The sequence below is a fragment of the Podarcis cretensis genome (assembly GCF_951804945.1).
Source record: "Podarcis cretensis genome assembly, chromosome: 10".
NCBI classification, from domain to species: Eukaryota; Metazoa; Chordata; class Lepidosauria; order Squamata; family Lacertidae; genus Podarcis; species Podarcis cretensis.
In genome coordinates, this window is record NC_137179.1 from 74,169,163 (window position 1) to 74,193,062 (window position 23,900).

A 23,900-nucleotide genomic window follows, 5' to 3' on the forward strand; every position below is an offset into this window, starting at 1 on the left:
GTGATAAGCTCCCCTCCCCACTTGTGTCCAAGGACACACAGAGTGATGTGTAGGGCAGAACAGAGATTAGAGATGCCCAGACAAAGTTTGAGACTGCTTGGGGAACATCTGGCAGAGGAGGAGCCTGAGAGGGGGTTGAGGGTGGGGACCGTCAGTCCTGGCAACTGCTCCAAAGGGGCAAGACTTAATGGGCAGTGTTGATGAGTTGTATGCTGTTCCTTTAATAAAGAGTTCAAATTCTGCTTCTTGCTTAGTGACCTGAATCTGACTCCAGCCCTGACAGTGATGTCAAAAGCCATCAAGAGATTTAGGAGAATCATCAGGCTCCTCTGTCCCTCTCCCAACAGAAGTCATCTATCTGGATATACAAGGCTATTTCAGTGCTAACACAAAAACCAGACTGAAAAACGTCTAAGTAATCCACATGCTATTGGACTTGCTGAGCTATCACCCTCTCAAGCACCTTGCTCAGAAAGGAGATACTCATGAGTGGGTGGTACTTATCACAAACCTCCAGCTCTAAGAAAGGCTTCTTAATGAGTGAATGTACCACCACCTCATTCAAAGAAGCAGGCACCACCCCCGGCCACAAGTAATAAATTATCACATATCTGACCCACCCCTACCACAACATATTCATAGCAACAAAGATGAAAGGTTGGCTGCACCCTTCCGAGAGCCTTGTCCACATCCTCAGGCCTCCATAATTGAAAGTGATACCACAAAAAGCAACTCAACAGGGCTCTAGACCCCTCCAGCAGATCTGTAACAACAGCATTGTATTGTATTGAACTCTTAATTTTAATATTCAGATTAAGCTCTGAACAGCTTTGAAAGTAGCTCTCCAGGGCACTGTTTCTGGTTTAAGAGAAGGAGAGAGATACTCACTGAAACAACATTCACAAAATCATCATCGGACAAGGTTTCCAACATCTCAATGACGGATGTTCGGATCAACCTCAGTGTTAATCCACTGACACTGCCACTCCTACAGAATAGTAGAAAGAAAGAAAGAAAGAAAGAAAGAAAGAAAGAAAGAAAGGTCAATATACAGATAGAAACTTAGGTTTCATAAGACAACTCACATAGTGTTTTGCTACCCTAAGGATTTGTGCATATTGCTTTTTTATACCTTATACCTTAAGGCAGCAGCACCATTAATTACTGCACTAGCTAGTAACACTAGCTAGCAGACTCTCATTAAACTTTAGTAAATTACTTTTACCACTACTTAGAAGTGGCTTGCAGCAACATATCAATGATTCCCATTCAGAGAAGGCAAAGAGCCATCTATGTTTCAGACCTCATATGTGGAGATTTATTAGAAGTATCTTCACAATCAAGTCGTGGAATTTGCTGCCACACATTGCCAGTGATAGCCTCAAGATGGAATTGGACAGTTTCAAAAGCAGAGTGGACAAATTAATGCAGAAGTCTATTGATGAATGTTAGTCACATTGGGGAACTTTTTCAGCCTGAGGATGGAACTCCTTTGTAGCCAAGTTCCCCGAGGGCTACATCACAGCGCAGAAAAGTAGCGGCTAAGGTGGCCGTGGATGAAACTGATAGTGCATGGAGCCAGCACACTCTCTCACAACACATGCAACACACATTGCACAGTCACACTTATTCATTCTCATTCTCTCTCACACACACTCACAAGAGACACCTAGTCTCTCATTATACCCTCTCTCGCCTGCCACAATAAGAACTTAATAGGAGGTTTTTCTGAAGCCTGACTGTCATGGGGGATAACATTTGATGTGTGAGGGGATTCACAGTACATGAGTTTTCATTGCCCTCCCCCCTCCATGGGTAGATCACGGCCAGTGTTTTTCTACTGTGAGTAGATCACAGTCTCTTGGGAGTTGGATGGGCCTGAACTAGAGGAACCCCACCCTTGGTGTAATGAAACCTGAAGGTTCAGAGTCAGTGCATCTGTGAGTAACAGTGGATGTGTAAAACAAACAATGGAGGAGACTTATTGTGAGCTTCAAGTTGTCAAACTAGACTGCTTTTCCATCTGATCATTCAGGGCTCTTGTTTTTACACACTGAGTTAACTGCTGTTAGGAACAGTTAGATTGACCTAGGTACTAGCTATGTGTGGCAAAGCTGCACAGAAGGAAAATCTTGCTATAGTAAGTTATTATGGGATATAGAAAAATCATTTTAAAAAATACTCTCACACACTGTTTTTTGTTTGCCTGCTTGCTTTGCAATTCAATCTAAAATACACCCAAGAGTAGTCTTTTAAACCGCTCTTAATGAAATGCAAAACGGCACTCCTGGTAATCTTAAATATTTCCACTCAGAGTCTAAAGTGCAATGGCAGTGATGGGGCAGATGCTACATCATTCACTACAATTTCAAAGACACTTCCATCACTGAAATGAATGGCAACCTCCCCCCCCCTCCACTACATGGACATATTTACCTACCTTTTAAAAGCACTAATTGCAATATGTACCACTGAGACAAAGGGCACCTGAAAATAGCTTTTCATGACCACCACAAAGCTGTGTAGATATAAACCCTTCGTTCTACACAAACCCCTGTGCACCAGCCTTAACAAAGAAAGTCCTGCAGAGAGCAGAGTGCTACTTCCATCAAACGCAGCCCCCAGACTTTAAAATGCAGAGATCTAACCTCTGAGTCAAACAAAAAACCTTTGAAGCTCAATGAGAGATGCTCTGTGAGAGATGGCAACTCTAAATTTATCCTGACATCATACAGTATTGTTTTCATTAGGACTGCAGGATTAAAATATCTGGTAGAAACACATGAAAAGGCAAATAAACATTTCTGCTTCCTCAATAAAAAACAACTTCTTTAATAATACTGATAACAACATTTTACCTGAAATGTTGACTTATTTGGCTTTTACTTGCTTCCCTTCTCATTCAAAATGTCTTTAAAACACATAGACAGAAAAATGCTATCTGCCTATGAGTGGAGGATAAATAATGCAGGAGCAATACTTAAGGGGCTTGGAAGGCAGATGACAACCCAGCAATGCTGAACTGGATCAAGATATTTGGAATATAATTCCAAGCCACAAAGAAGTCTCTTCCCTAAGGATTACCAACTGTGCTCATTAATTCACCAACAAATCCTCTGCTTTGGTCCCCATCATTTCTCACATTTTTCATCACATATGAAAACATATGCCTGGAACATAGGACCAAAATACATGTTATACAGCTTGTTTATTTCTATTTTTTTAAGCAACTTCCACGGCTGCAAATTTCTCTGTGTGTGTAAAGCTTTACAATCCTATTTTTGTCCACTAAAATTGCCCCCTTGCCCCACTGGAAAATAGATATGGGTACTCCTAGACTTTTGCAGATAAAAAGCAGTTGGTGGAACATTTCTGAGTGGAAAAGCACTGTTCCTAGCTTCTCACTGACAGCTTTAAATGCTGTTACCAGCTTTTTAAAATGTGCAGGAAAAATACATGCAGCTGCATTTAAGATGTGGGTCACCCCCAATTTAGCTGGTTTCTGCTGACACAGATAGCTGTACCAACCTTTTTTGTGTCTATGTGTTGACAAAAATAAAAGTAAAATAGATTTTCATTTAAAAACTTTTTCGTGCCTCTTTTCTGTTGTTAAAAAGCCAAAACTTTTCCTATCTTCCTGTGTTTGCACCTAAATTTTAGGTACTTACGCATCGACTAGAATGAGCATGTCTTTGGGAGATGCAGCTCCTTGAATATACCTGAAACAAAAAGACATATATTTATACATAAGAAAGACTGGAAGTTTTTTTAAAAAATACCATGCTGATGTTTGATCTGTGTAAGTTCTGGTGCTGAAAACCAGATATTGCTGAATCAAAGAACCTTTGTAGTGTTTCCCAGCAGGAAACACATGCAAACATTTCTTTTTCCTTTAGCATTCTTCCTTCGTGGTAAACCACAGGTCAGGAAGAAAGAAGATCTGAAGGTGGTTAGGTACACAATTTTTTTCAATTTTTTGCAACAAAAAAAGACAGAAAGCATTTGATAAAGAGATGCTCATGTCAAGTTTACTAGGTGACTTAGTCCAACAGCTCAACTTAAATAAGATAAACTGCCTTCACTGACCCACACATTTACAAATGTTAAGGTGCAAGCTGATGTAGAAGATTTTTGATGAGGCTTTGATGTTTTGGTTTGTTTACTAATTAGCAGCTCAACAGGGTTGCTTTAAATATTGTGAAAGAGGCACTCAGGAAATCGTTTCTTAACTCTTTCCTCCTGATTCTCCTAACTAATGCCTTTCCCACCATTTTTTTTTGGGGGGGGGGTACAAATTTGCCACTCCCTTCCTCCCCTGGAAGAAGAGGGGAGGTGGTATTTCTTCGTTCCAGGTGTGCTGGCAAATTGCTTTTCCCCTCAAGTCCTTACAGAGCAGCCAAAAGAATGTTTGGGAAGGGGAAGGTTCAAAACTCCTTTTCCCAGAGCACCAATTTTTCCAGTCTTCAAAGTAACATCATGTGTCTGCTGATTAATAAAATGGAAGGCACAGAAGATCTATGAGGATCTCCTAATCTGCATTTAGTTTGAGTCAAATTCTGCTCTCTTTTACAAACACAAACACATGTACTTAATGCATGTGCCACTCAATATAAATACTGCTCACACAGTACAGACTAGTTTGCCAAGAGGTTTATGAATTCTAAATAAAACTAATGTATTTTCTCAAGCAGAAAACCTAAAAAAACCCTACCTTGCTACTTTATGTATGAGTAACTAATTTTCTATATTAATATCCCACTTCTCTCTTAATCTGCCTATCCAAAAAATCGGTATGTATGTGGGCTGAATAAATATCATCTGAAACAGAGGACAGTAAGCTGAGTGCAGCGGGGAAATAAGAAAGGCCTGGAATATTATACCTGCAAGAGAGCTGCTTCCCATAGGAGCTAGACAGAGGATCCACAATTTCTATACCTATGGGGGGGAATTGTGACATCACACCAATCTCCCTCTGCAATTCAGGTCTAAGAAAATAAGGCAAAGTGGTCTGAGAGGATTGTGGGATTGGCGTTTACTACTCTTGGTACTTTCCATACCACAGAAAAAGTAAAGCTTGCTGCATTGGGTCATGACAACTTGCCCTAATATGGATGTTCTTGGTATGTTAGTTCTTCCTCTCGTCTTTGCATTAGCAAAAATTGGGGGGGGGGGATATTACTACAAGGGCCATAGGACTGGACAACAGCTTAGTTTACTGATATCTAAAGGAAAGAGACAATAGGAAGGAAGGAAGGAAGGAAGGAAGGAAGGAAGGAAGGAAGGAAGGAAGGTGGGTGGACAGTTCAATAGTATACAGTAAAAATGCAAACAATCTAGAAGTAGCTAGGTGACTGATAGAGTTAGTCTAGACAGAAGGGAAATATCTTTGTTTAACTGTAAACTACTTCTGGAGTGATTTGGTGATATCTGGACTAAATATTAGCGTAAGCTGCTATGCCCATTTTCATGGGGGTCCTTTTCCCACCTGCACTAGGGGTCAAGATAGGATGGAAGAATACCATGTGCCCAGCAGCCACCAACACCAGATGACTTCCTGATATGGTGATATATAGGACACCCCCTCCCCTGGCCACCAATTTGGAAGTTGCTGGGGGACAGCTGTGCTTGGCAAGAGCAAGATGGTGGGAAATTCTTTTACTCTCCGGACTATCCATAGTCTACGTAGGGGCAGGCCTTTCTTGGACCCAGTCAATGTCTTCACAGCCCCACTCCCACCCACCCTCTTTGCATGCTGTTACTACAGCAATCTTAGAGCTATGTTTCAGATTTCTATTAGCCTCCAGTTGACAGGGCTAGGAATAAATTTTACCCTGAATCAGAACAGTGTGCAGCCATACTGGAATATGATGGAAAGGAATGGTCATTGCATGCTGGTGACAGGAAGGAAGACTGGGAAATGGAGCTGTATTGTTCAATTGGCTTTAGGAGCACATTTAGAGATTCAAATCACAGACCATATATTGGCATGCATACCTTACTAAGCGATATACACACAAACACAAACACACATACACAAATACATATTTCCAACCTACCAGTGCAATGAACATCATCAGGATCATAACTTTGTTTTTAATGCTTGTTTTTTAAATATGCTTTTAGCTGTTTCTATTTTAGTTGGAAGCCACATTGAGCTCCATCAGGGGAAAAGGCAGGTTATAAATAAATATCACCACCACTACAGTGATGCTTACCATGGTCTTCTACGGACATCATACAGATCTATCTTGTTTGGAGCTTGACTTTTGTCTACCCATGGAGATGCTGAAAATAATAACAACAATTCTTTAGGTTAGACAGGACCTTTTCAGGAAGCACAAGCCAGCACTACCCAAAAATGAAAGTGCTTTCTGTTCTGGGCCTTTATTTAAAGGGTTCTAAGGAACCCAGGGTGGGAGTTAGACTTTGGCTTGAGGGCCAGCTGATCAGGCCCCTGCCCTCATGTGAGTTTGTCAGCTACCCCTTCAGAAAGCAGTAACTTGCAGAGGACCCACCACCCATCCAGTTGAGTCATTGTCTGGAACTGTGGCCATGCCACTGCAGGTCATAGTGGAACTCAGGAAACTACTGCTCTTTAGTTTCCTTTCCTATAAACAGATAACTATTAGTGTCTCTCTTCTTCCTCACATTTCTCGTTTTCCGAATCTTGTGCTCCTCTAAGCCTCCCATTACCAAATCCATCATGTGCATTTGAACTTTCTCCCCTGTTGCATCAATGAACCCACTGCAGATCTGCTGGCTCCCTAGCATAAAATAGCAAACTCTCTGCCTTTCATGTACTGCAATATCTGTACCAGAAACTGTCTGCATATAAGCCTACAGTTCAGGCAGCATGGGTTTGGGGATCAAGTATCTATATCACTAGTTCATATTTCTGTGTTGGTATTTTCAGCCACAAACCCATTTTACTTATTGTCCACTATTTTGTGTAAAGAGACATTTTATCAGCAGGTATATTGACATTTGATGATTCATGCTAATTCTGCAAGCGAGCAAGACTGTATCAGTATTTATAAATAGCTAATAACATAGTTATAAAATATAAATGTGTGTGTGTGTGTGTGTGTGTGTGTGTGTGTGTGTTATAAAATAGCCAATAACATAGCTGGCAAAGTTATGCTTAAAATTCTACAAGGCAGGTTTAAGCAGTATGTGGACCGAGAACTTCAAGAAGATCAAACCTATCCATTCTTAAGGAAATCAGCCCTGAGTGCTCACTGGAAGGACAGATCCTGAAGCTGAGGCTCCAATACTTTGGCCACCTCATGAGAAGAGAAGACTCCGTGGAAAAGATCCTGATGTTGGGAAAGATGGAGGGCACAAGGAGAAGGGGAGGACAGAGGATGAGATGGTGGGACAGTGTTCTCGAAGCTACCAGCATGAGTTTGACCAAACTGCGGGAGGCAGTGGAAGACAGGAGTGCCTTGTGTGCTCTGGTCCATGGGGTCACAAAGAGTCAGACACGGCTATACGACTAAACAACAACAACAAATAACATAGTGCAAAAACCAATGTGGCATGCAACTGTCTCCCAGTTAGAGATCCCCAAAGTTGTGCTTCTGTGAACATGTGTGCAAGATACAGGTTTACATGTGTTTCTTCTGGAACACTGCTTCATTATAATGAGATGTGACACCTGGCCCAGTGAGCAGGTGGCACTGTGGTCTAAACCACTGAGCCTCTTGGGCTTGCTGATAGAAAGGTTGGCAGTTCTATAACCTTTACTGCTGTTTGAATAGAAGAGATTTAATGCAGACATAATAAAACATAAAATAAATATGGAACTGGTGTGTTTTACTTTGGTTGTATCATGATCTAGTTTCTAGCTTTGTTCACAACTGGTTTGATTGCATGTTTTATAGAGCACAGTGGCTTGTAAATTACTAATTTTCTTTGGGTTGGTGTTCTCTGTATAGCCATAAATATATGGTATTTATTATGCCTTCCTGTAAATTTCAGTATCATTAAAGAAAATTCATCTAACAATAAAGAATTAAATCTATTAAACTATAACTTCTTAGCTTATTTTATGCCTTTATTCTGTTTTATTTATAAGATAATTATACTAAAACTCTTTCACCATTTCCCACTTGCTAATTATTTTCCCAAATGAAAAACTGTATTATAGGACACAATGCATCTATGGAAGAAATTATATGATTCATTGATTTTTCAACTGTGGTACAATGGCCAATCATTTTGCTGGCCCAGTTGGAAGAGGAGACATGACGCCAGGAGAAGATAAAAGTCGACTTCTGGAAGAGCACACCTAAAGTCAGGTGGGGATCGGCGCTCCTGGTATCTCAAGGCAGACCCAGTGTCGGAGAAAGAAATGGGGGACGAGGCAAAAGTCACCCCAACCTCAGGGGGGGGGATCCTGAGGGCAGAACCCATGGTGGCGCGAAAAGGGGTCTCCCACAGCGAGAAAACAAAGCATATAATTAAGACGCTAATTAAGACACAGGGAGAACCTCCACGCAAACGGGCTAACCCGTTCCCATCAGATGTCAAAGTGATAAATAACTACCTGACATTCAGAAGACATCTTAAGGCAGCCCTGTTCAGGGAAGTTTTTAATCTGTGATATTTTAGTGTATTTTTGGTTTTTAGGGAAGCCGCCCAGAGTGGCTGGGGAAACCCAGCCAGATGGGTGGGGTACAAATAATAAATTATTATTATTATTATTATATAACCCACTCCCCGATGCAAACGCCCCCAAAACCTGATGAGGCAGCGCTGAACTCTCCTATAAGAGAGAGACTGTTAAAAATAAGATGTTCTTCTCTCGAAACAGCTGTAGAAAAGCTCAGAATTTTTAGAAACTCCCCACTAGCGAAGGTGGGCAGCAAGGAAGAAGACGAGATGCAAAGTTTTTTAAATACAGAGTTTGGTCTGAAGTTAAGAGGGGACCACAACACAGCACAGACAATCCCTGTTAAAATACATCGCAAGGAGTTCGTTAGGAATAAAAACAACATGCCAAAGGCTCAAAGAAATTGTGACAAGATAGAGACAGAGATAAAAAGAAGGAAAAGTAAAGACTAGACAAAGGAAAACAGGCGGCACCCTAAGGGGAAAGCAGAGAATCTACAAGACCGCCACAATTAAACACAAAACACGGAATTGTGAAGCAAATAAACATACCTGTATCTGGGGAAATTCCAGAGGAGTTGGCGTGAAGGAGCCGCCATTTGCGGAAGTGAAAGAGTGTGACCAGGAAAAGACACCAAAGAGAGGACTAGAATTGTAAATGAAGAGAGGTTTTGAGGAAGGAAAGAATCAAGAGGGAATATAGAGGCCTCTTGTGGCCAGTATCAGAAAAGGAAAATAAATAATTCAAAGAATAGCACCACCTAGAGGACAAAAAATAACTATTGGAGTAAATTAAATATTTTAAAAAATATAAAGAGAATAAATAACACAGAAATAGGAAAACACCGAATAACCCAGAAGGGAATGGACTCATAATTCTTTACTTTAGGGGAATTCCCTAAAAGTTACAAAACCTCAAGAAACAAAAGAAAAGGAAGAGCAGATGGGACGAGAACCCAATGGGATCAAAGAAAGCCAACCAACAAGCGGTTTTGCTACATTCTTGAACCACCAAAGAAGAGTTTCAGTTATATAAAGTGAGAGCAATATGGACATGAAAGAACTTATAGCGGCGATGGAAAGAATGGAAAAAAATATAGGTGAAAAAATAACAACACTGGATGGAAATATCAGAATACTAGAGGGAAAGATGGAAAATATGGGGACTAAGATTGAAAAAAAACGCCAGTCTAATAATGGAACTCTCTAATCAAGTAAATCAATTGACAACCAAACATAAAGATTTAGACACAACAGTCCAGGAGGTAAAAGTGAAGATGCAAAAACAAGATGAAACTATTTTAAAAAATCAAGTAGACCAAAAAGAGATGAAAAGATACCAAGAAAAAAATAAAAGAGAAATCGAAGAATTGAGGAAATTACAGGAGGACACCTGGGATACCATGGCTGTCCTGGAGATGAAACAGAGAGAAATGGTTCTCCGCTTGCGGGTAATTAAAGAGAACCAAGATGAAGAAATTGCTATGAAAATAACAAAAGCCTTGGAAGACCGGTTAGAAGTATGAGAACAGGACCTGATACTGGACATTGAGAAAATATTTAGAATAAGAGTGAACAAATCAAAGACCAGAAAGGGTCCAGGAGACTGCCTGATTTTCCTGAATTCGAGGAAAACTTTTGTTGAAGGGTAGAATGGACCCACTCTACATAGAAGGGAACTGCATTGAAATAATGAAAAAAGTTCCAACACTACTCAAAAAAAGATAATTACATATTTATGACCTCAGTGATAAAAAAAAATGTTTAAATGGGAATTCCCCAAGGGACTATCTTTTACATACAAGGAAAGGAGAAGATCCTTCAGATCAGTAGAAGAAACAAAAATCTTCTGGAGAAAATACTGGGAGGAATTAGGAGGAGAGAAACTTCCAGAGTGAAAGAAAGAAAGACAAGACTAAGACTTTCTACTAAAAACGACATTTAATATCGTTCTCAGATTATCTTCACACGAAATTATCTATTTTAAGTATAAAGTGAGATTGTTTTAATTTAATAAAGTGGTATGGCGCTAAAATGTATTTCATGAAACGTGAATGGGATGAATAGTAAACTTAAGAGGAACAGAGTAGAATGTACATTAAAGAAAAGAAAATGGGACATTCATATCTCCAAAAACCATATTAGGGTATTAAGAAACACAAGGTTGGGAATATGACTTCTTGTCTTCTCATAACGAATGCTTGTACAGTGTTCAGCCTGGTTGGTGTTGCATTTCACGAGCCCTGTTCAGCTATATGAAAGGGAACATGTTCACTGGCCTTCTGCATTCCATTGCATCTCCAGCAGGCAAGCGCCAACGCAGTCCAAAATTTGGTCAGGAAGATCTAAAGCAGGAAGCATGCTCTCCACACGCAAGTTTTGTTGGGATTCAGAACTTACAGGGTTAAGATGTTCTGTGACGCCTCACATTCTGACGTGTAATTTGGAAGGTGGGAGGAGTTTTGCCTTACTTGTCTCTGTGTTTTTGAGAGAGACAGAAGCCATTAGCCATGAGTGCTAGAAGTCCGGGAGAGTTTATCTGAGAAATGCTGAGTTGTAAATATTCTGCTGTAATAAAAGACTGATAAAATGGACACACAAACGTTTCGTGTGTTTGCCTGGATCTAAGCAAGCAACAGTTTTTTCCGCTGTGTTTTTACTCTGCAAGGCGAAACCGGAGAGAAGCAGATCGGCGCAGCTTGGCTAAGGAGCGTGCCGGACCGCTATAAACTGCAGCTAATTGGGGTCATAAACCAATTAAGCTTCATTATCTAACAGGTTATGGACCTAATTACCGCTTGTAAAACTGTTGCTGAGTTTGCGAAGCTGTTGCTTTGAAGTCAGTTGGGTCAGCTGGGAAGACGCTACCGAAGCGGAGGTCTGCGTTCTGAGGCAGAGCAGCTGGCTGAAAGACGCTGAAAGACGGTGTTTTGCCTGATGCTGAGGAGCTGAGAGCAGCTGAGAATCGCCTCTCCAGAGACAGGTGCCGGAGGCTGCTTCAACGTGAGTAAGCTGGGGCACTGGGGGAGAAGATGGCGCAGCTCCAGAAGCATGGCTCTGAGCTTAAGCTGCCATGCGAAAAGCTGACGCGTGAAGGCTGGTGGACGTGGAGCCTCCACGTAGAACTGTTATTGGTCGGAGAAAGCCTTTGGGAGGCAGTCCAGCCGCCACAGAAAGCGGCTGGAGCAGCTATAGAGCTGAGTGAAGCTGAAGAGTGTGTGCTAGCTTTCCTGGCAGAGAATGTAAACGATGCGCTGAAGCCTATTGTCCTAGATGCTAAGAGGCCTGAGGTTGCATGGCTAGCACTCCGTGAGGCTTGTGAAGCAGGAGTGGAACGCCAGAGCCTAAACGTGGCTGCATCCGAAGGGGAGAGGCAAGATGGCGCTGGGCACATTCTTGAGAGCCAGCACACAGCTGAGGGAAGCTGTGGGCCCCCAGAGGGGGACGAAGGGACTGTTGCTGGCAGCTGTTTGAGTGCTGCACCGTACCTGTGTGGGGAGCCAGGCCAGAGGCCAAGCGTTGGGAGCCCTTTACCCACCAGAGGGGGTGCAGGAAAACGTCCTGGGAGCCCTGAGAGCAGTGGGGGGGCAGTGAGCGGTGAAAGCTCAGAAACGGCTTATTTTCCAAAGGCTACCAAGAGTTGTTTTCGTCGTGCGCAGAGGTCTGGGAAGCTGAGACGCTTCAAGGCCAGCCACCTGCGAAAAGTCCAGATAAGCCCCAAAGAGTTGCGTGGGAAAGCAGAGGCCAGTCCGGTCTCCAAGGCAACAGAGGACGTTGTTTCCGCTGAAGCTGGTCAGGTCCTGAACAAGGGGGAGTTGGTTGACGTGGCAACCAGAGAGAACTGCTGCAGACGCCCAGAGGGAGGGGGCAGCGAGACTTTTGGTGCTAGAGACGATGAAGAAGCTTATCAGCTGACAGCCAGTCTTGCAATGTTTGAGGACAGCTCTGAGAGAGACACTGAGCTCTGCTTTGTAATCGACTCAGCAGCTAACCGCAATTTGATTCCAGAGACCCCTGCTGTCGAGATGTGGAATTGCAAGGCAATTCCAGCTGGAAAAACTGTACTATTTGCTAATGGAGAAAAAAGAGATGTAACTAATGTTGCAAAAATCTTTCTTTCTGTTTTGCAGGAGCAGTTGGAGGTTTGCACTGTACCAGGGATGCATCACTGTCTTTTATCTGTGCCTTATTTGTTAAAAAAGGGGTTTAAGGTTTGCACAATCTCCAAAGGAGGGAGGCAGCTTGTCAAAGTTGAAAAGGGGCAGAATGATCTCTTCATTCTTAAAACGTCTCTGGAGGGTGAGGGGGAGGTTGAGAGAGCACAAGCCCTGCGTGCTACAGTTCCCACTCGTTTCATGTGCATGTGCTTGGCACAGGAAGACAGCTCATAGTTCTCTTGAAGAACTTCAGGCACTACCTGAGGTCGCCAAAGGCTGTAAAATTCGAGAATGTGGAAGTGCCATAGATTGTGAAACTTGCAGAAAGGCAAAGGTAAAAGGGTGTAGTTACCCAAAGGTGGAGAGGGTAACCACAAAACCTTTTGATCTTGTGCACATATATCTGTTGGGTCCCATGAAGGAACCAAGTCTGGGAGGGGCCAGGTTTCTGCTGACGATGCAGGATGATTTTTCGCAGAACACCTGGACTCATGGTCTCAAATCCAAGGAAGATGCAGCACAGCTGATTAAAAGTTGGATTGAGGAGGTGGAACTAAGGTTCTCCACCAAGGTGCAAGCAGTCACTAGCGACCGAGGTGCACAGTTTACTGGGTCTGCTTTGCAGAAGTTCTTTCACAAGAAAGGGATACGTCACACAGTGACTTCTCCTCAACAGAGGGGGGTGGCAGAGCTTAGGAGTGAGGCTCTAGTTAAGGCTGCACAGGTGATGCTGACAGACTCTGGGTTACCTCCAAGGTTTTGGATGGAGGCAGTTAAATATGTGGGCTTCACCTGGAATCGGGTCTACAATTCAGTGGTAGGTGACACACCTTATTTTATGTTGCATGGCAAGAAACCCCAGATTCACTTTCTGCGTTTTTTTGGGTCTGTTGCATCTGTGCCGGTGCCTAAGGCTTTGCAAGGGCCAGATGGATCCAAGTTCCAGAAAATGATCTTCTGTGGGTATGAGCCAGCAGCGCGTGCATGGAGGTTTGCGTACCCATCAGGTGATCAGAGTAAGCTGCTGATCAGTAAACACGCTGAGTTCTATGAGCAGGATGAAAGGTCAAAGACTCCTGCTAGGCATGATGTTCTTTCAGAATGTCTTTCTCTAATTCAGAGCAGGAAGGTTCTGATGAGGAGGAAGGAGAGCCAGGGGCTGAGTCTGCTGATGACGATCAGCTCACTGACCAAAGTCAGGAACAGCATGGGGCATCTCCACAAGTTGTAAAAAGAGAGCCCAAGAGTGAGCCTAGTTCTCCTGTTAGCGTAATGCAAAGGATTCGAAGACGCTTTAAGTCAGAGGGGGAATCCCGTGATGCAGAGGACACACCAACTGGCCACAGTGAGTCAGAGGTAACACCTGAGTTTGTGCCCAGGCGGTCCAGTCGCACAACGAAGGGTATTCCACCTGAGAGGTATCAGGCCACAGGTGCGTGGGTAAGTTTCGCACAATGCGAATCTGAGAGTTGTGAGGATGTTCCACAGATGCCTGACAGGAACGCCAGGAGAGGGCGCAAGGCATTAGGGAAGGGATTGATCTCACAGAGGTCTGCAAAGGTACATCCACAGGTCTCGTCAGAATGCTCGGCGAGAGGGGGTGTTGGGATTCAGAACTTACAGGGTTAAGATGTTCTGTGACGCCTCACATTCTGACGTGTAATTTGGAAGGTGGGAGGAGTTTTGCCTTACTTGTCTCTGTGTTTTCGAGAGAGACAGAAGCCATTAGCCATGAGTGCTAGAAGTCCGGGAGAGTTTATCTGAGAAATGCTGAGTTGTAAATATTCTGCTGTAATAAAAGACTGATAAAATGGACACACAAACGTTTCGTGTGTTTGCCTGGATCTAAGCAAGCAACAGTTTTTTCCGCTGTGTTTTTACTCTGCAAGGCGAAACCGGAGAGAAGCAGATCGGCGCAGCTTGGCTGAGGAGCGTGCCGGACCGCTATAAACTGCAGCTAATTGGGGTCGTAAACCAATTAAGCTTCATTATCTAACAAGTTTGCGCAGGGTTTAAAATCATGCAAGGAGCCTAAGTGTCTCAAGCAGACTTCCTGCTTCAGGATAAAAGAGAAAAGTGAAGAGAGTGTCCCTGCCTTGAGAGTGAAGAAACCTCAGAGTAAGCTAAATGGAAGGTGACTTTTTGCTGTCCTCTACTACTTGTTGTCTTGTCAAGGATAATGCCAGACAATTGCTAACCACAACAGACTATGTCTACTTACATTCAATATTTATATGCTGCTTTTCCTAAGTGCTCAAATAATTTCACATTTATTACTTTATGAATCCTTCCGATGATCCTGTGCAGAAAGGATTCAGAAATGTGTGAAACAATGCACATATGCTCACACTCTATTGGAATGTAACGGGAGGCATCTTAAAAGTGGCCTGGCACAACTTTGCCTAAGGCTGCAGTCCTAACCTAGGAGTGAGCCCCGTGGAATTCGAAAGGACTCCCTTCTGAGTAGATATGATTAAGACTGTTTTTCACTACTCAGTTAAATTTTAAATGGGTGATTTGCAGCTCATGCCCCTAACTATAATGCTATACCTGCAATGTTGTGTATCTCAGTAAATGATCTATGTTCTTTCAAAGCCTTCTGAATGTCCTCCCCATAAAAGGTGTCTTTGAGCTTCAGCTGTAAAATTGAAAGCCTCAGTTACTCAGAAATATATAAGCAGCCAGCAAAGGTCTCCCATTTAACTTTCGTTTTGTAAGAGCTCAGATTCGTTTTGCACAGAGTTTTATATCAGCCAGCCTCCTATTACTTGCTACACAGTAATGACTCTCTTTGGTAAGTCCAATATCGAGGCAAAACTATTACCTGCCAGTAACAGTTAACACAAGAGCAGCTGTGCACAGCAAGGCTTTCATTTAGAGAGATAGCATTTTATTATGAATTGATTTTCAAAGCTGATCCATTATTTATTTGCCTAAGCAGACAGGAAAACTTCAGCAAAGGAAGCTACCTGAGCAAGTCAAGATTTAACAGAAAAGCAAGTTTCAATATTATTTCCAAAAAAAAGAAAATAATGCTTACACCTTTTTATTTTGAAACTATTAATCAAAGGGGGTCCCAACCCTTTTAGCCCACATTCAGGTTGTAATGATCCTCTTTCTATAAATTCTTCTAAATGTGTGGTATTCCTTCATTCAGTAATAACGGAAATTCTATACCTAAGATTACAGAGCCAGCAATCTGTGAAGGTTAGCATCCGTAAGACACCTCGGTAGAACTTTGTCCTATTGAAATTATTGTGCTGACGAGATTAGATAAATAATATTTGTTTAAAAAGAACCTGGAAAAGGCAAAATAAAATGAAGAGCAGGTAACTGGATGACCTCAAGAGCTGCATAAATATATACTAGCTCATTAGCACTTAAACCAGTCTTAAGAGAACAAAGGGAATAAATGTGCTGCCTATTGCAGTAGTATAATGAACTATTGATTTACAATTATAATCTAAATTACACCTGTAATTAAGAAAAAATGGATGAGAAACTGATGAGGAATGTGGAATGGACCATTCTCTGGCATCTACCAAAATCATGTTTCTGCAGTTCTAATTTGGACTTTTTATTTATTGTTCTGCTGTATGCTTTCATTTTGTTTCTTTTAGTCACATTATTACTTTTTTTGAGGGCTGGGGATGCAAGAAAAATATAATTTAAAATGATAAATGCCATGTCCATTTGATTGAAGTTGGAGAAAAGAAACAAGCCTTGCAATTCACTAGAGATCCAGCTTCAACAAGAGAGGGGCTCCTTGATGAAAAACATTATTGGTTTCAACATGTCTCTTTGACATTCTGCTTTTCATGAGAATAACCTATTTTTCAAATTGTCTCTGTCTGGGAAGAGGTCCCTACTACCCTATGATGCAGCACACCAACAGCCATCGTGGTCGGAGACAGAGCTGAAACCTCCCCAGACAATTTCACTGCAGCAGTCCAATTTGACTAGGCTCATACATCAGTCGTAAACTTATTCCCAGCAGCGATATTTTCTCGGGTACTGCTGCGATGAAAGCTGGCTACTTGGCTTAGCCTGGCCTTGAACAATGCTGGACTTGGCCTCAAGGTAAAAACCTTGAGCTGCATTCAGGGCTGGAGTTTGACGTCAACATTTTCAGAGAAACAAAGCAGAAGGTTGGGGAGGGGAGGACAATCTCTTCAGCACAAAAAAATGAGACCTACACTTTCTGGTGATTTAGACAGTGGAAATGGAGTGACCTTATGCTATTCCAGCCATACACTGTAATTGATTTTCAAGATGAAACTGCTAAACTGTGCTGTTGTCATCTAATCAGTTGGACATAAAGGGAAGGACACGCATAATGTGATACATAATGTAAGAGGCACAGAAAGAAAGAGCCTTTGCCAATCAATTCTCTATGAGAACCAAAGTTCATTTTAAACAATTATGAACAAGTCAAGCACACTGCAACAAAATGCAGCTGTTTTATTTCTCTTATTCATTGTGAGGTTTCCTCAGCAGTTTAATAATCTGCATGCCATTCAAGGTAGTAGAAGTCCAGGAGATATATGAAATGAATGTGGTGTGGTTTGTTTTGTATTGTTATGGGTTTGGGAGGGGTCAGATTTCCTTACATTCCTGGGTGCCAGATTCACCCCATAATTCCTGGGGTTAGTAAAAGTTGGAATTAATCAAAGTTTGGTTAAACTGGATTTAGTTATGCTGAGGAGCCAAGCCAGCTAGCCCACCAAGGAAACCATCAGAGGGCAAGACTGCCGGGCAAGGAGAAGTGGGGCACATTTTTTGTTGGGTGCTAGTAGGCAGAGGAAAAGGGCAGTTTTAAGGTTTCAGCTTTGAATGATGTAGGCTTGGGGAGGTCCTTGGAGTCAGTTAGCAGAAGGAGAAGGAAGGGCAGAACTCCAAGTGGGCTGGGGAAGACAGGCTTCACTAAGAGACACAGAAGAAGGCCTTTTGCTATCCTTTGACTCCAATGCTGTCCTTAAGGGGGAAACCGGACCCTCAAAGGATGCGAAAGCTCTGCAATCCCGCCATCACAGGCTCAGGCTATATAAGGCTATATATGTGCGTGTAAAGACATATATTATAAAGACACTGCAGTCTCTGCTGTGCTTGTTTCTGAAGGAAACATGGACTCTGTGTAAGTGTCTGGAAGCCCTGGAATTTCATACCACTCCAAGATAGGGGTGGCTGAGGAATGGGAAATGGCTGGGTGGGGTGGGCTAAAATGTCATTGTGTTATGATCTACACCCAGTGTGTGTGTGTGTGTTTGTGTGTGTATGTGTTTGTGTGTTTCCCCTCACAGAAGTGCCATATTTAACATTGTGCTACAAGTGAAAATACCTCCAGACATATTATTCCACTTACGCAGGTTCTAGTGCAAGTTCTGCCAAAAATGGAAACAAAAATTCCTACAGAACCAACTTATCAAACCACTATGTGATTTCTGTTTGTGAAACAGAGGAAATGGCTACCTCTCTTCCACTCATAGTTCTTTGAAGAAAACCCTCCAAACTACTGTGCTGGAGTTCTTAAATGTAACTAAGCATATAACTCTACAGCATGGAGGTGGACAATCTGTGTCAAACATGCCACAAGAGGAAGGACTAAGGACAGCCACATAGCCCTGTCACTCCAAGACAAGAGACAAGAAGTCCTTGAGCCTGGTTGTGACAGAGCAATTGCTACACACCTGCCTGCTTGCTTCTTTTGAGCTGAACTCTGGTCTCCCCACCTTCAGTAGACAGGTAACCACATTCTATAGCAGTACTGTATATATAATTACACAAAAGTAGTAATATCTCATACTCTAGACTTTACATCTATTTTATTATTGAAAAGAGAAGTGAACAACAATAAGATTAAAGCATCCTACCAAAGTCAACCATAAAAATCATGGAAAGATAAAACTTGTAACATGCTTGCCAAAAAGCCTGGCTACTATTACTGTACCACAAAGTGGGGGCTCTCTCTCAATATATTTGTTATTCTATCCTTCTACATTGTTGGAATAGCAGGGGTATGCAGACTGTTCCAGTGTTTCTTCTCCTTTTTTCCTCAGCTCACCTATGGAGTTAAGATTGCAAGTTGGCAGTTTCCTTAAGTTTCTAGAGAAATTTATCTGCATTGTTTACAGCTTGCTCCACTGACGTCCATGCAGAAATGTCAGATGTCAAGATTATGTGCATTAAAAACAACAGAAATACCGGTAACACACACAACTTGTGTCATAACAACAATTAAAAAGCAAGTCTTTGTGTGGCTTAAAAATACATGCCACTATGTTTCTCTATAAAATACTTATACCTGTACTAAGAAAAAAGGGGGGGATTGGTTGAACGTGAGGGCTTTTTTAATGAGAACATAAATTCCTTAGCGACATTTTCTTAGGTTTCTCAGAAAGAGCTTTTCTGCTTGCTATACTTTCTTCAATACAAAAGAAAGAAAACAAACCAAAATGTTCAGGATTCCTGAAAGCAAGTCTTGTTTTGCTCACACAAACACACAGTCAACATTCAAGTATTTGAAAGTTGCTAAAAACAAGAGCCTAGGGCTTGCCGATCAGAAGGTCGGTGGTTCAAATCCCCGTGATGGAGTGAGCTCCTATTGTTTGGTCCCTGTTCCTGCCCACCTAGCAGTTTGAAAGCACGTCAAAGTGCAAGTAGATAAATTGGTATCACTTCGACGGGAAGGTAAACGGCGTTTCCGTGCGCTGCTCTGGTTCGGCAGAAGCAGCTTAGTCATGCTGGCCACATGACCCGGAAGCTGTATGCCGGCTCCCTCAGCCAAAAAAGCGAGATGAGCGCCGCAACCCCAGAGTTGGCCACGACTGGACCTAATGGTCAGGGGTCCCTTTACCTTTACCTAGAAATAAGTGTTCGGTGGTTATTCTGTGAAAGGACAAACACTTTCTTCTACAGCTCACTTCATGCATTCAAAAGGCCACCTGGGGGCATAAAATGTGTGGAATGGGCAAGTGGGCCTATGCGCCTCTCAGATGTGGCGGTTCCACCCGTGGCCTTTCTCAATCGGGTAGGAAGGTCTGGAGGGGGCTTCTAAGCATAGTCAGCGGAATACACTTCGAAGTTTCCTCAGGATCCAGAACCCTGATCATGCTAATTTCCCTTAATATTTTCTGATTTGATATTGCTGTGTATCAGTTAAGGCTTTTCAGTAACGGTAAAGTAGATTCACCACCTTGTTATTAAGGGAAATTATCCAAATAATGCAACACTCAAGTTTATGGAGCTAGTTAGTTCACATATTTTGCATAGGCTCTTTATTTTCAGAATTTGATTCTGTCAATGGGTGACCAAGCATAGCTGTGACATCCATACTTTGGAATTCCCAGCCCACTGAAAATCTGCAATATCCTCACAGTTACTGAAATACCCCTGGTGAGTCAAAATTGTTGCTGAAAACAATGTGCTCTTGATAAATGATTTCCCCCCCTGAAACACCTTGGGCTCATAATAAATGATACCTTGTAGCACCCAAATTACCCCCAAAAAACACATTTTGTGGCATTTTTGGGGTGCTACCTTGGTTCTGTGATTGGTTTTAAAGTTGTCCCCAACCACATAAGTTGCATGGAGTATATCCAATGAATGTTGGTGTCCTGTAGTTGTTTTTATTGCTGCTGATAGTCCTTTTATGGAGGAGTTCATTAACAATTGCTTTTAATTGCTTTTAAATGATTTCACCCATTCATTTAATTTAATTAACTATCTGTCTTTAATATTTGTGTTCCTTCTGAGTACTTTTTTTTTGAAAACCAAATAAAGATGTATAAATAAATAAGAAAAATAAACAGAAAGCTTTGAGATGCATGGGTAGTTTATATTGCTCAGTTATTAGGCAAAAAGTGAATGAACTCCATAGCCCTATTTTAATTGTACACTGTTGCCAAGGGTTGCTGCATATATTAGATATAATTAAGCAGTATATAAGTTTTATGAAATAAAATAAATAAAATTATTGGGGACCTGGAAAGAAGTGTGGGCTGCAAGCTATTCACAGTACACAGCACAGAAAAGCAGAATTTGGAGGCACACACAGAAATAGAGAGGGAAACAATTTATTGGGCTCAAAATGTTCAGGGACTTGATAGATGTACAATATTTTTATTATGCAAAAAGGGACACTTGATTGAACAATAAGCTGGACTAATTGCATTCTGAGTCCCCCAAATTTCCTCCACTAGAGAAACTCAAATTAGATTTCAAGGAAGCTGAAACACTGCTTGGGAATTATGTAAATTCTGTGCATAAGCATAAATTTAATTTCCCTAATTCCATAATGAAGGGTTGAGGAATGAAGTGTGCCGAAAATAGTGCAGAAAACCCACTATCTGATCTCAGGACACCCAGGACTTTCTTTGGTTTCTGAGCCTTCAAAGAAATTTGAAAAACCATTGCCTGCAATGATGAAAACTGGACACTGTAAAACCCTGATAGACTTTAGAAGCCAAATTAGCACCAGAAACTAAAATACTAAGTATAGTATATATGCAGGACATCAAAACTTAGGATGCAATCTTATTCCCATTTACTGGAGACTAAGCCCCATTTAACTTAGTGGGACTTACCGTATTTTTCGCCCTGTAGGACGCACCGTCCCATAAGGCGCACCTAGTTTTTTTGGGGGGGAAATAAAGGAAAAAAAATTATTTTCCCCCAGGCACGGGGCTGGGGCGGGGGAGGCTCGAACTTCCCCCAACCCCAGCCCCCAAACAGGCAGCTCTCTGCAAGCCGTGGGAGCCCAGCGCTGGCTCCCGCTGCTTGCGGAGAGGTCCGCGAAGCCTGGACACGCTGATCTCAGCGCGCGCAGGCTTCGGCATGCAGGCAACTCTCTGCAAGCAGCAGGAGCACTCCCGCTGCTTGCGGAGAGGTCCGCGAAGCCTGGAGAGCGAGAGGGGTCGATGCGCACCGACCCCTCTCACTCTCCAGGCTTCAGCAAAAGCCTGCATTCGTCCCATAGGACGCACACACATTTCCCCTTCATTTTTGGAGGGGGAAAAGTGCATCCTATAGGGCGAAAAATACGGTACATCTGAGTACATATGCAAAGGATTGAGCTCTTAGTCATACAGTAAAATTTGATTGCTTAATTTATTTTCTTTTTTTAGAAACTGCTTTATAGAAGCATTAAACTAACTGGATTAGATGTCTCTCCCAGAATACATTAATTGAACTAAGTCTACTAGTGGCCTAAAGAAATAAAAATACACCCTCTTAAATTAATTACTTTGGTACAGTAATGAGATTCTCTAAAGAGCAGGACAGATGCATGCATAAAACAAAACCCTTCTCTCTGTATTAATCAGTTTGAACTCCAGTGGCAGAGTCATCATCTTCAGAGGTTCTGAAGACAGTTCATAAGGGCAAACATTCCCAATGAAACAGTAGCGCTTCCTCTTAATTTAACTCAGTAAAATTATGCACCTAGTACTTGATTCCAGCACTCCCAAGGCTAGAGGAAGCAACTGTCATGCAAACCCTTATGAGGGGCATACAGAGAACTGCAACCTATATAAAAAGCCAACATGCCTGTTGAAATTTTCAAACAAGACTCCACCAGATATTTCTTCTCTTTTAGGGAACAGCCTGGAGTTAAATAGATTTTGGGGATATGAGTTCTCTTCTCACAACACTTTAAACGCTCCCAGCTCCAACTTCGCAAACTTTACACAAGGGAATGGCTAATTTGTATTCTCTTGCCTGCCCTGCTAAAAATGTGTGGTGATTTTTATATGAATTGACTGGAGTGACAAAGTTAGTGCCCTGGAACAAATTTATGTCTTCAGGACTGCAAATTACCTGGGTAATACCTGGCAAGGCCAGTTGCACTGCCAAAAACTTGCCAAAGCAAGGTTGGGTCTTCTTCTCTGTTCCTTTTAAAGACTTCATCTAAAGCTCCAGTCCAGTTTAGTTCATTCAACACAATTGTAGCTGAAAAAGACAAAATAAGAAATTTGGTATTGCAAAACCATGGTTACATTTGTTACATACCATATCCTGAAACGAGGGGAGCGGGTGGCGCTGTGCTCTAAACCACTGAGCCCCTTTGGTTTGCCAATCGGAAGGTTGGCGGTTTGAATCCACACAACAGGGTGAGCTCCGGTTGCTCTGTCCCAGCTCCTGCCAACCTAGCAGTTCGAAAGCATAGCAGTGCAAATAGATGAATAGGTACCGCTGTAGTGGGAAGGTAGACAGTGTTTCCGTGTGCTTTGGCACTCATCGTGGTGTCCCGTTGCACCAGAAGTGGTTTAGTCATGCTGGCCACATGACACAGAAAAGCTGTCTGCGGACAAACGCTGGCTCCCTTGGCGAGATGCGCGCCGCATCCCATAATTGCCTTTGACTCAGGGGGCCTTTACCTTGCCTTGCTGTATTTTGTACCATTCTACTTTTAGTACTATTGCACAACAAAGTTTTATGTGTTGGCAAGACTGTTTGAATGTTTTTCTCTCTTCTTCATCTTCCACTTCTTCGTATGTTTACGCTGATGGATGAGGGCTCTAGTCCGTCACACAGTCATACAGTTTTGATTTCTTTTAAAAAGAAGAAGAAAGTACAATAGTTTTTATTTTATTTATTTAGAGTTTTATGACCCAGCTTTCAGCAAGTTCCCAGGGTGTCTTGCAAAAAGTTATAACCAAACTTATTATAAAAAGACACCAACACCCAACAACATTTAGGAGGACCCTGAATGCTGTTTGTGGCAGCTGCTTGCCTAAAAACTGCAGAGAGAGATTGGCACAGATGGCGACCCTCTTTGTGTGTGAGAGAGTGCAAAGACTGTTGGTTATTTAATCTGTTTGAATGTCCTGTGTCTGTATTTCTACCTAAGTCAGAGGTTTTCAACCTTTTTGAGTCCACACCACCCTTGACCAACTACACTCTTTCTGTGGCTCCCCTATGAGGCAGGGGGGCCCAGTTATGTCACCCCTTACCTGGTTGAAAACCACTGACCTAGGCATTTGGTTAAACTCGTTTTATTTATTTGTATGTTTTGTTTTTTCTGGTCATTGTAGTTTTGCTTGTTTACTTTATGGCAGAATTGTTAATTGGTTGCTTATTGGACCTGTTCATATGATTTTGTCATTTTTGTATATTGCTGTTTTTCTCTGGGTA

At 42.2% G+C, this 23,900-nt stretch overlaps 1 protein-coding gene across 5 annotated transcripts in view; it reads right to left on the reverse strand.

Annotated features, from left to right (window-relative positions):
• Positions 1-23,900, reverse strand: part of CACNA2D1 (calcium voltage-gated channel auxiliary subunit alpha2delta 1) — a 404,289-nt gene that overhangs the window by 119,624 nt on the left and 260,765 nt on the right. For all 5 annotated transcript variants that reach the window (XM_079993561.1, XM_079993559.1, XM_079993562.1 and 2 more), the window contains exons 7-10: positions 22,584-22,715; positions 6,216-6,285; positions 3,669-3,719; positions 889-988 (exon numbers count right to left, since the gene is read on the reverse strand). In XM_079993561.1, coding sequence (XP_079849687.1) covers positions 889-988; positions 3,669-3,719; positions 6,216-6,285; positions 22,584-22,715 — 353 coding nt within the window. The remainder of the gene's footprint in view (positions 1-888; positions 989-3,668; positions 3,720-6,215; positions 6,286-22,583; positions 22,716-23,900) is intronic.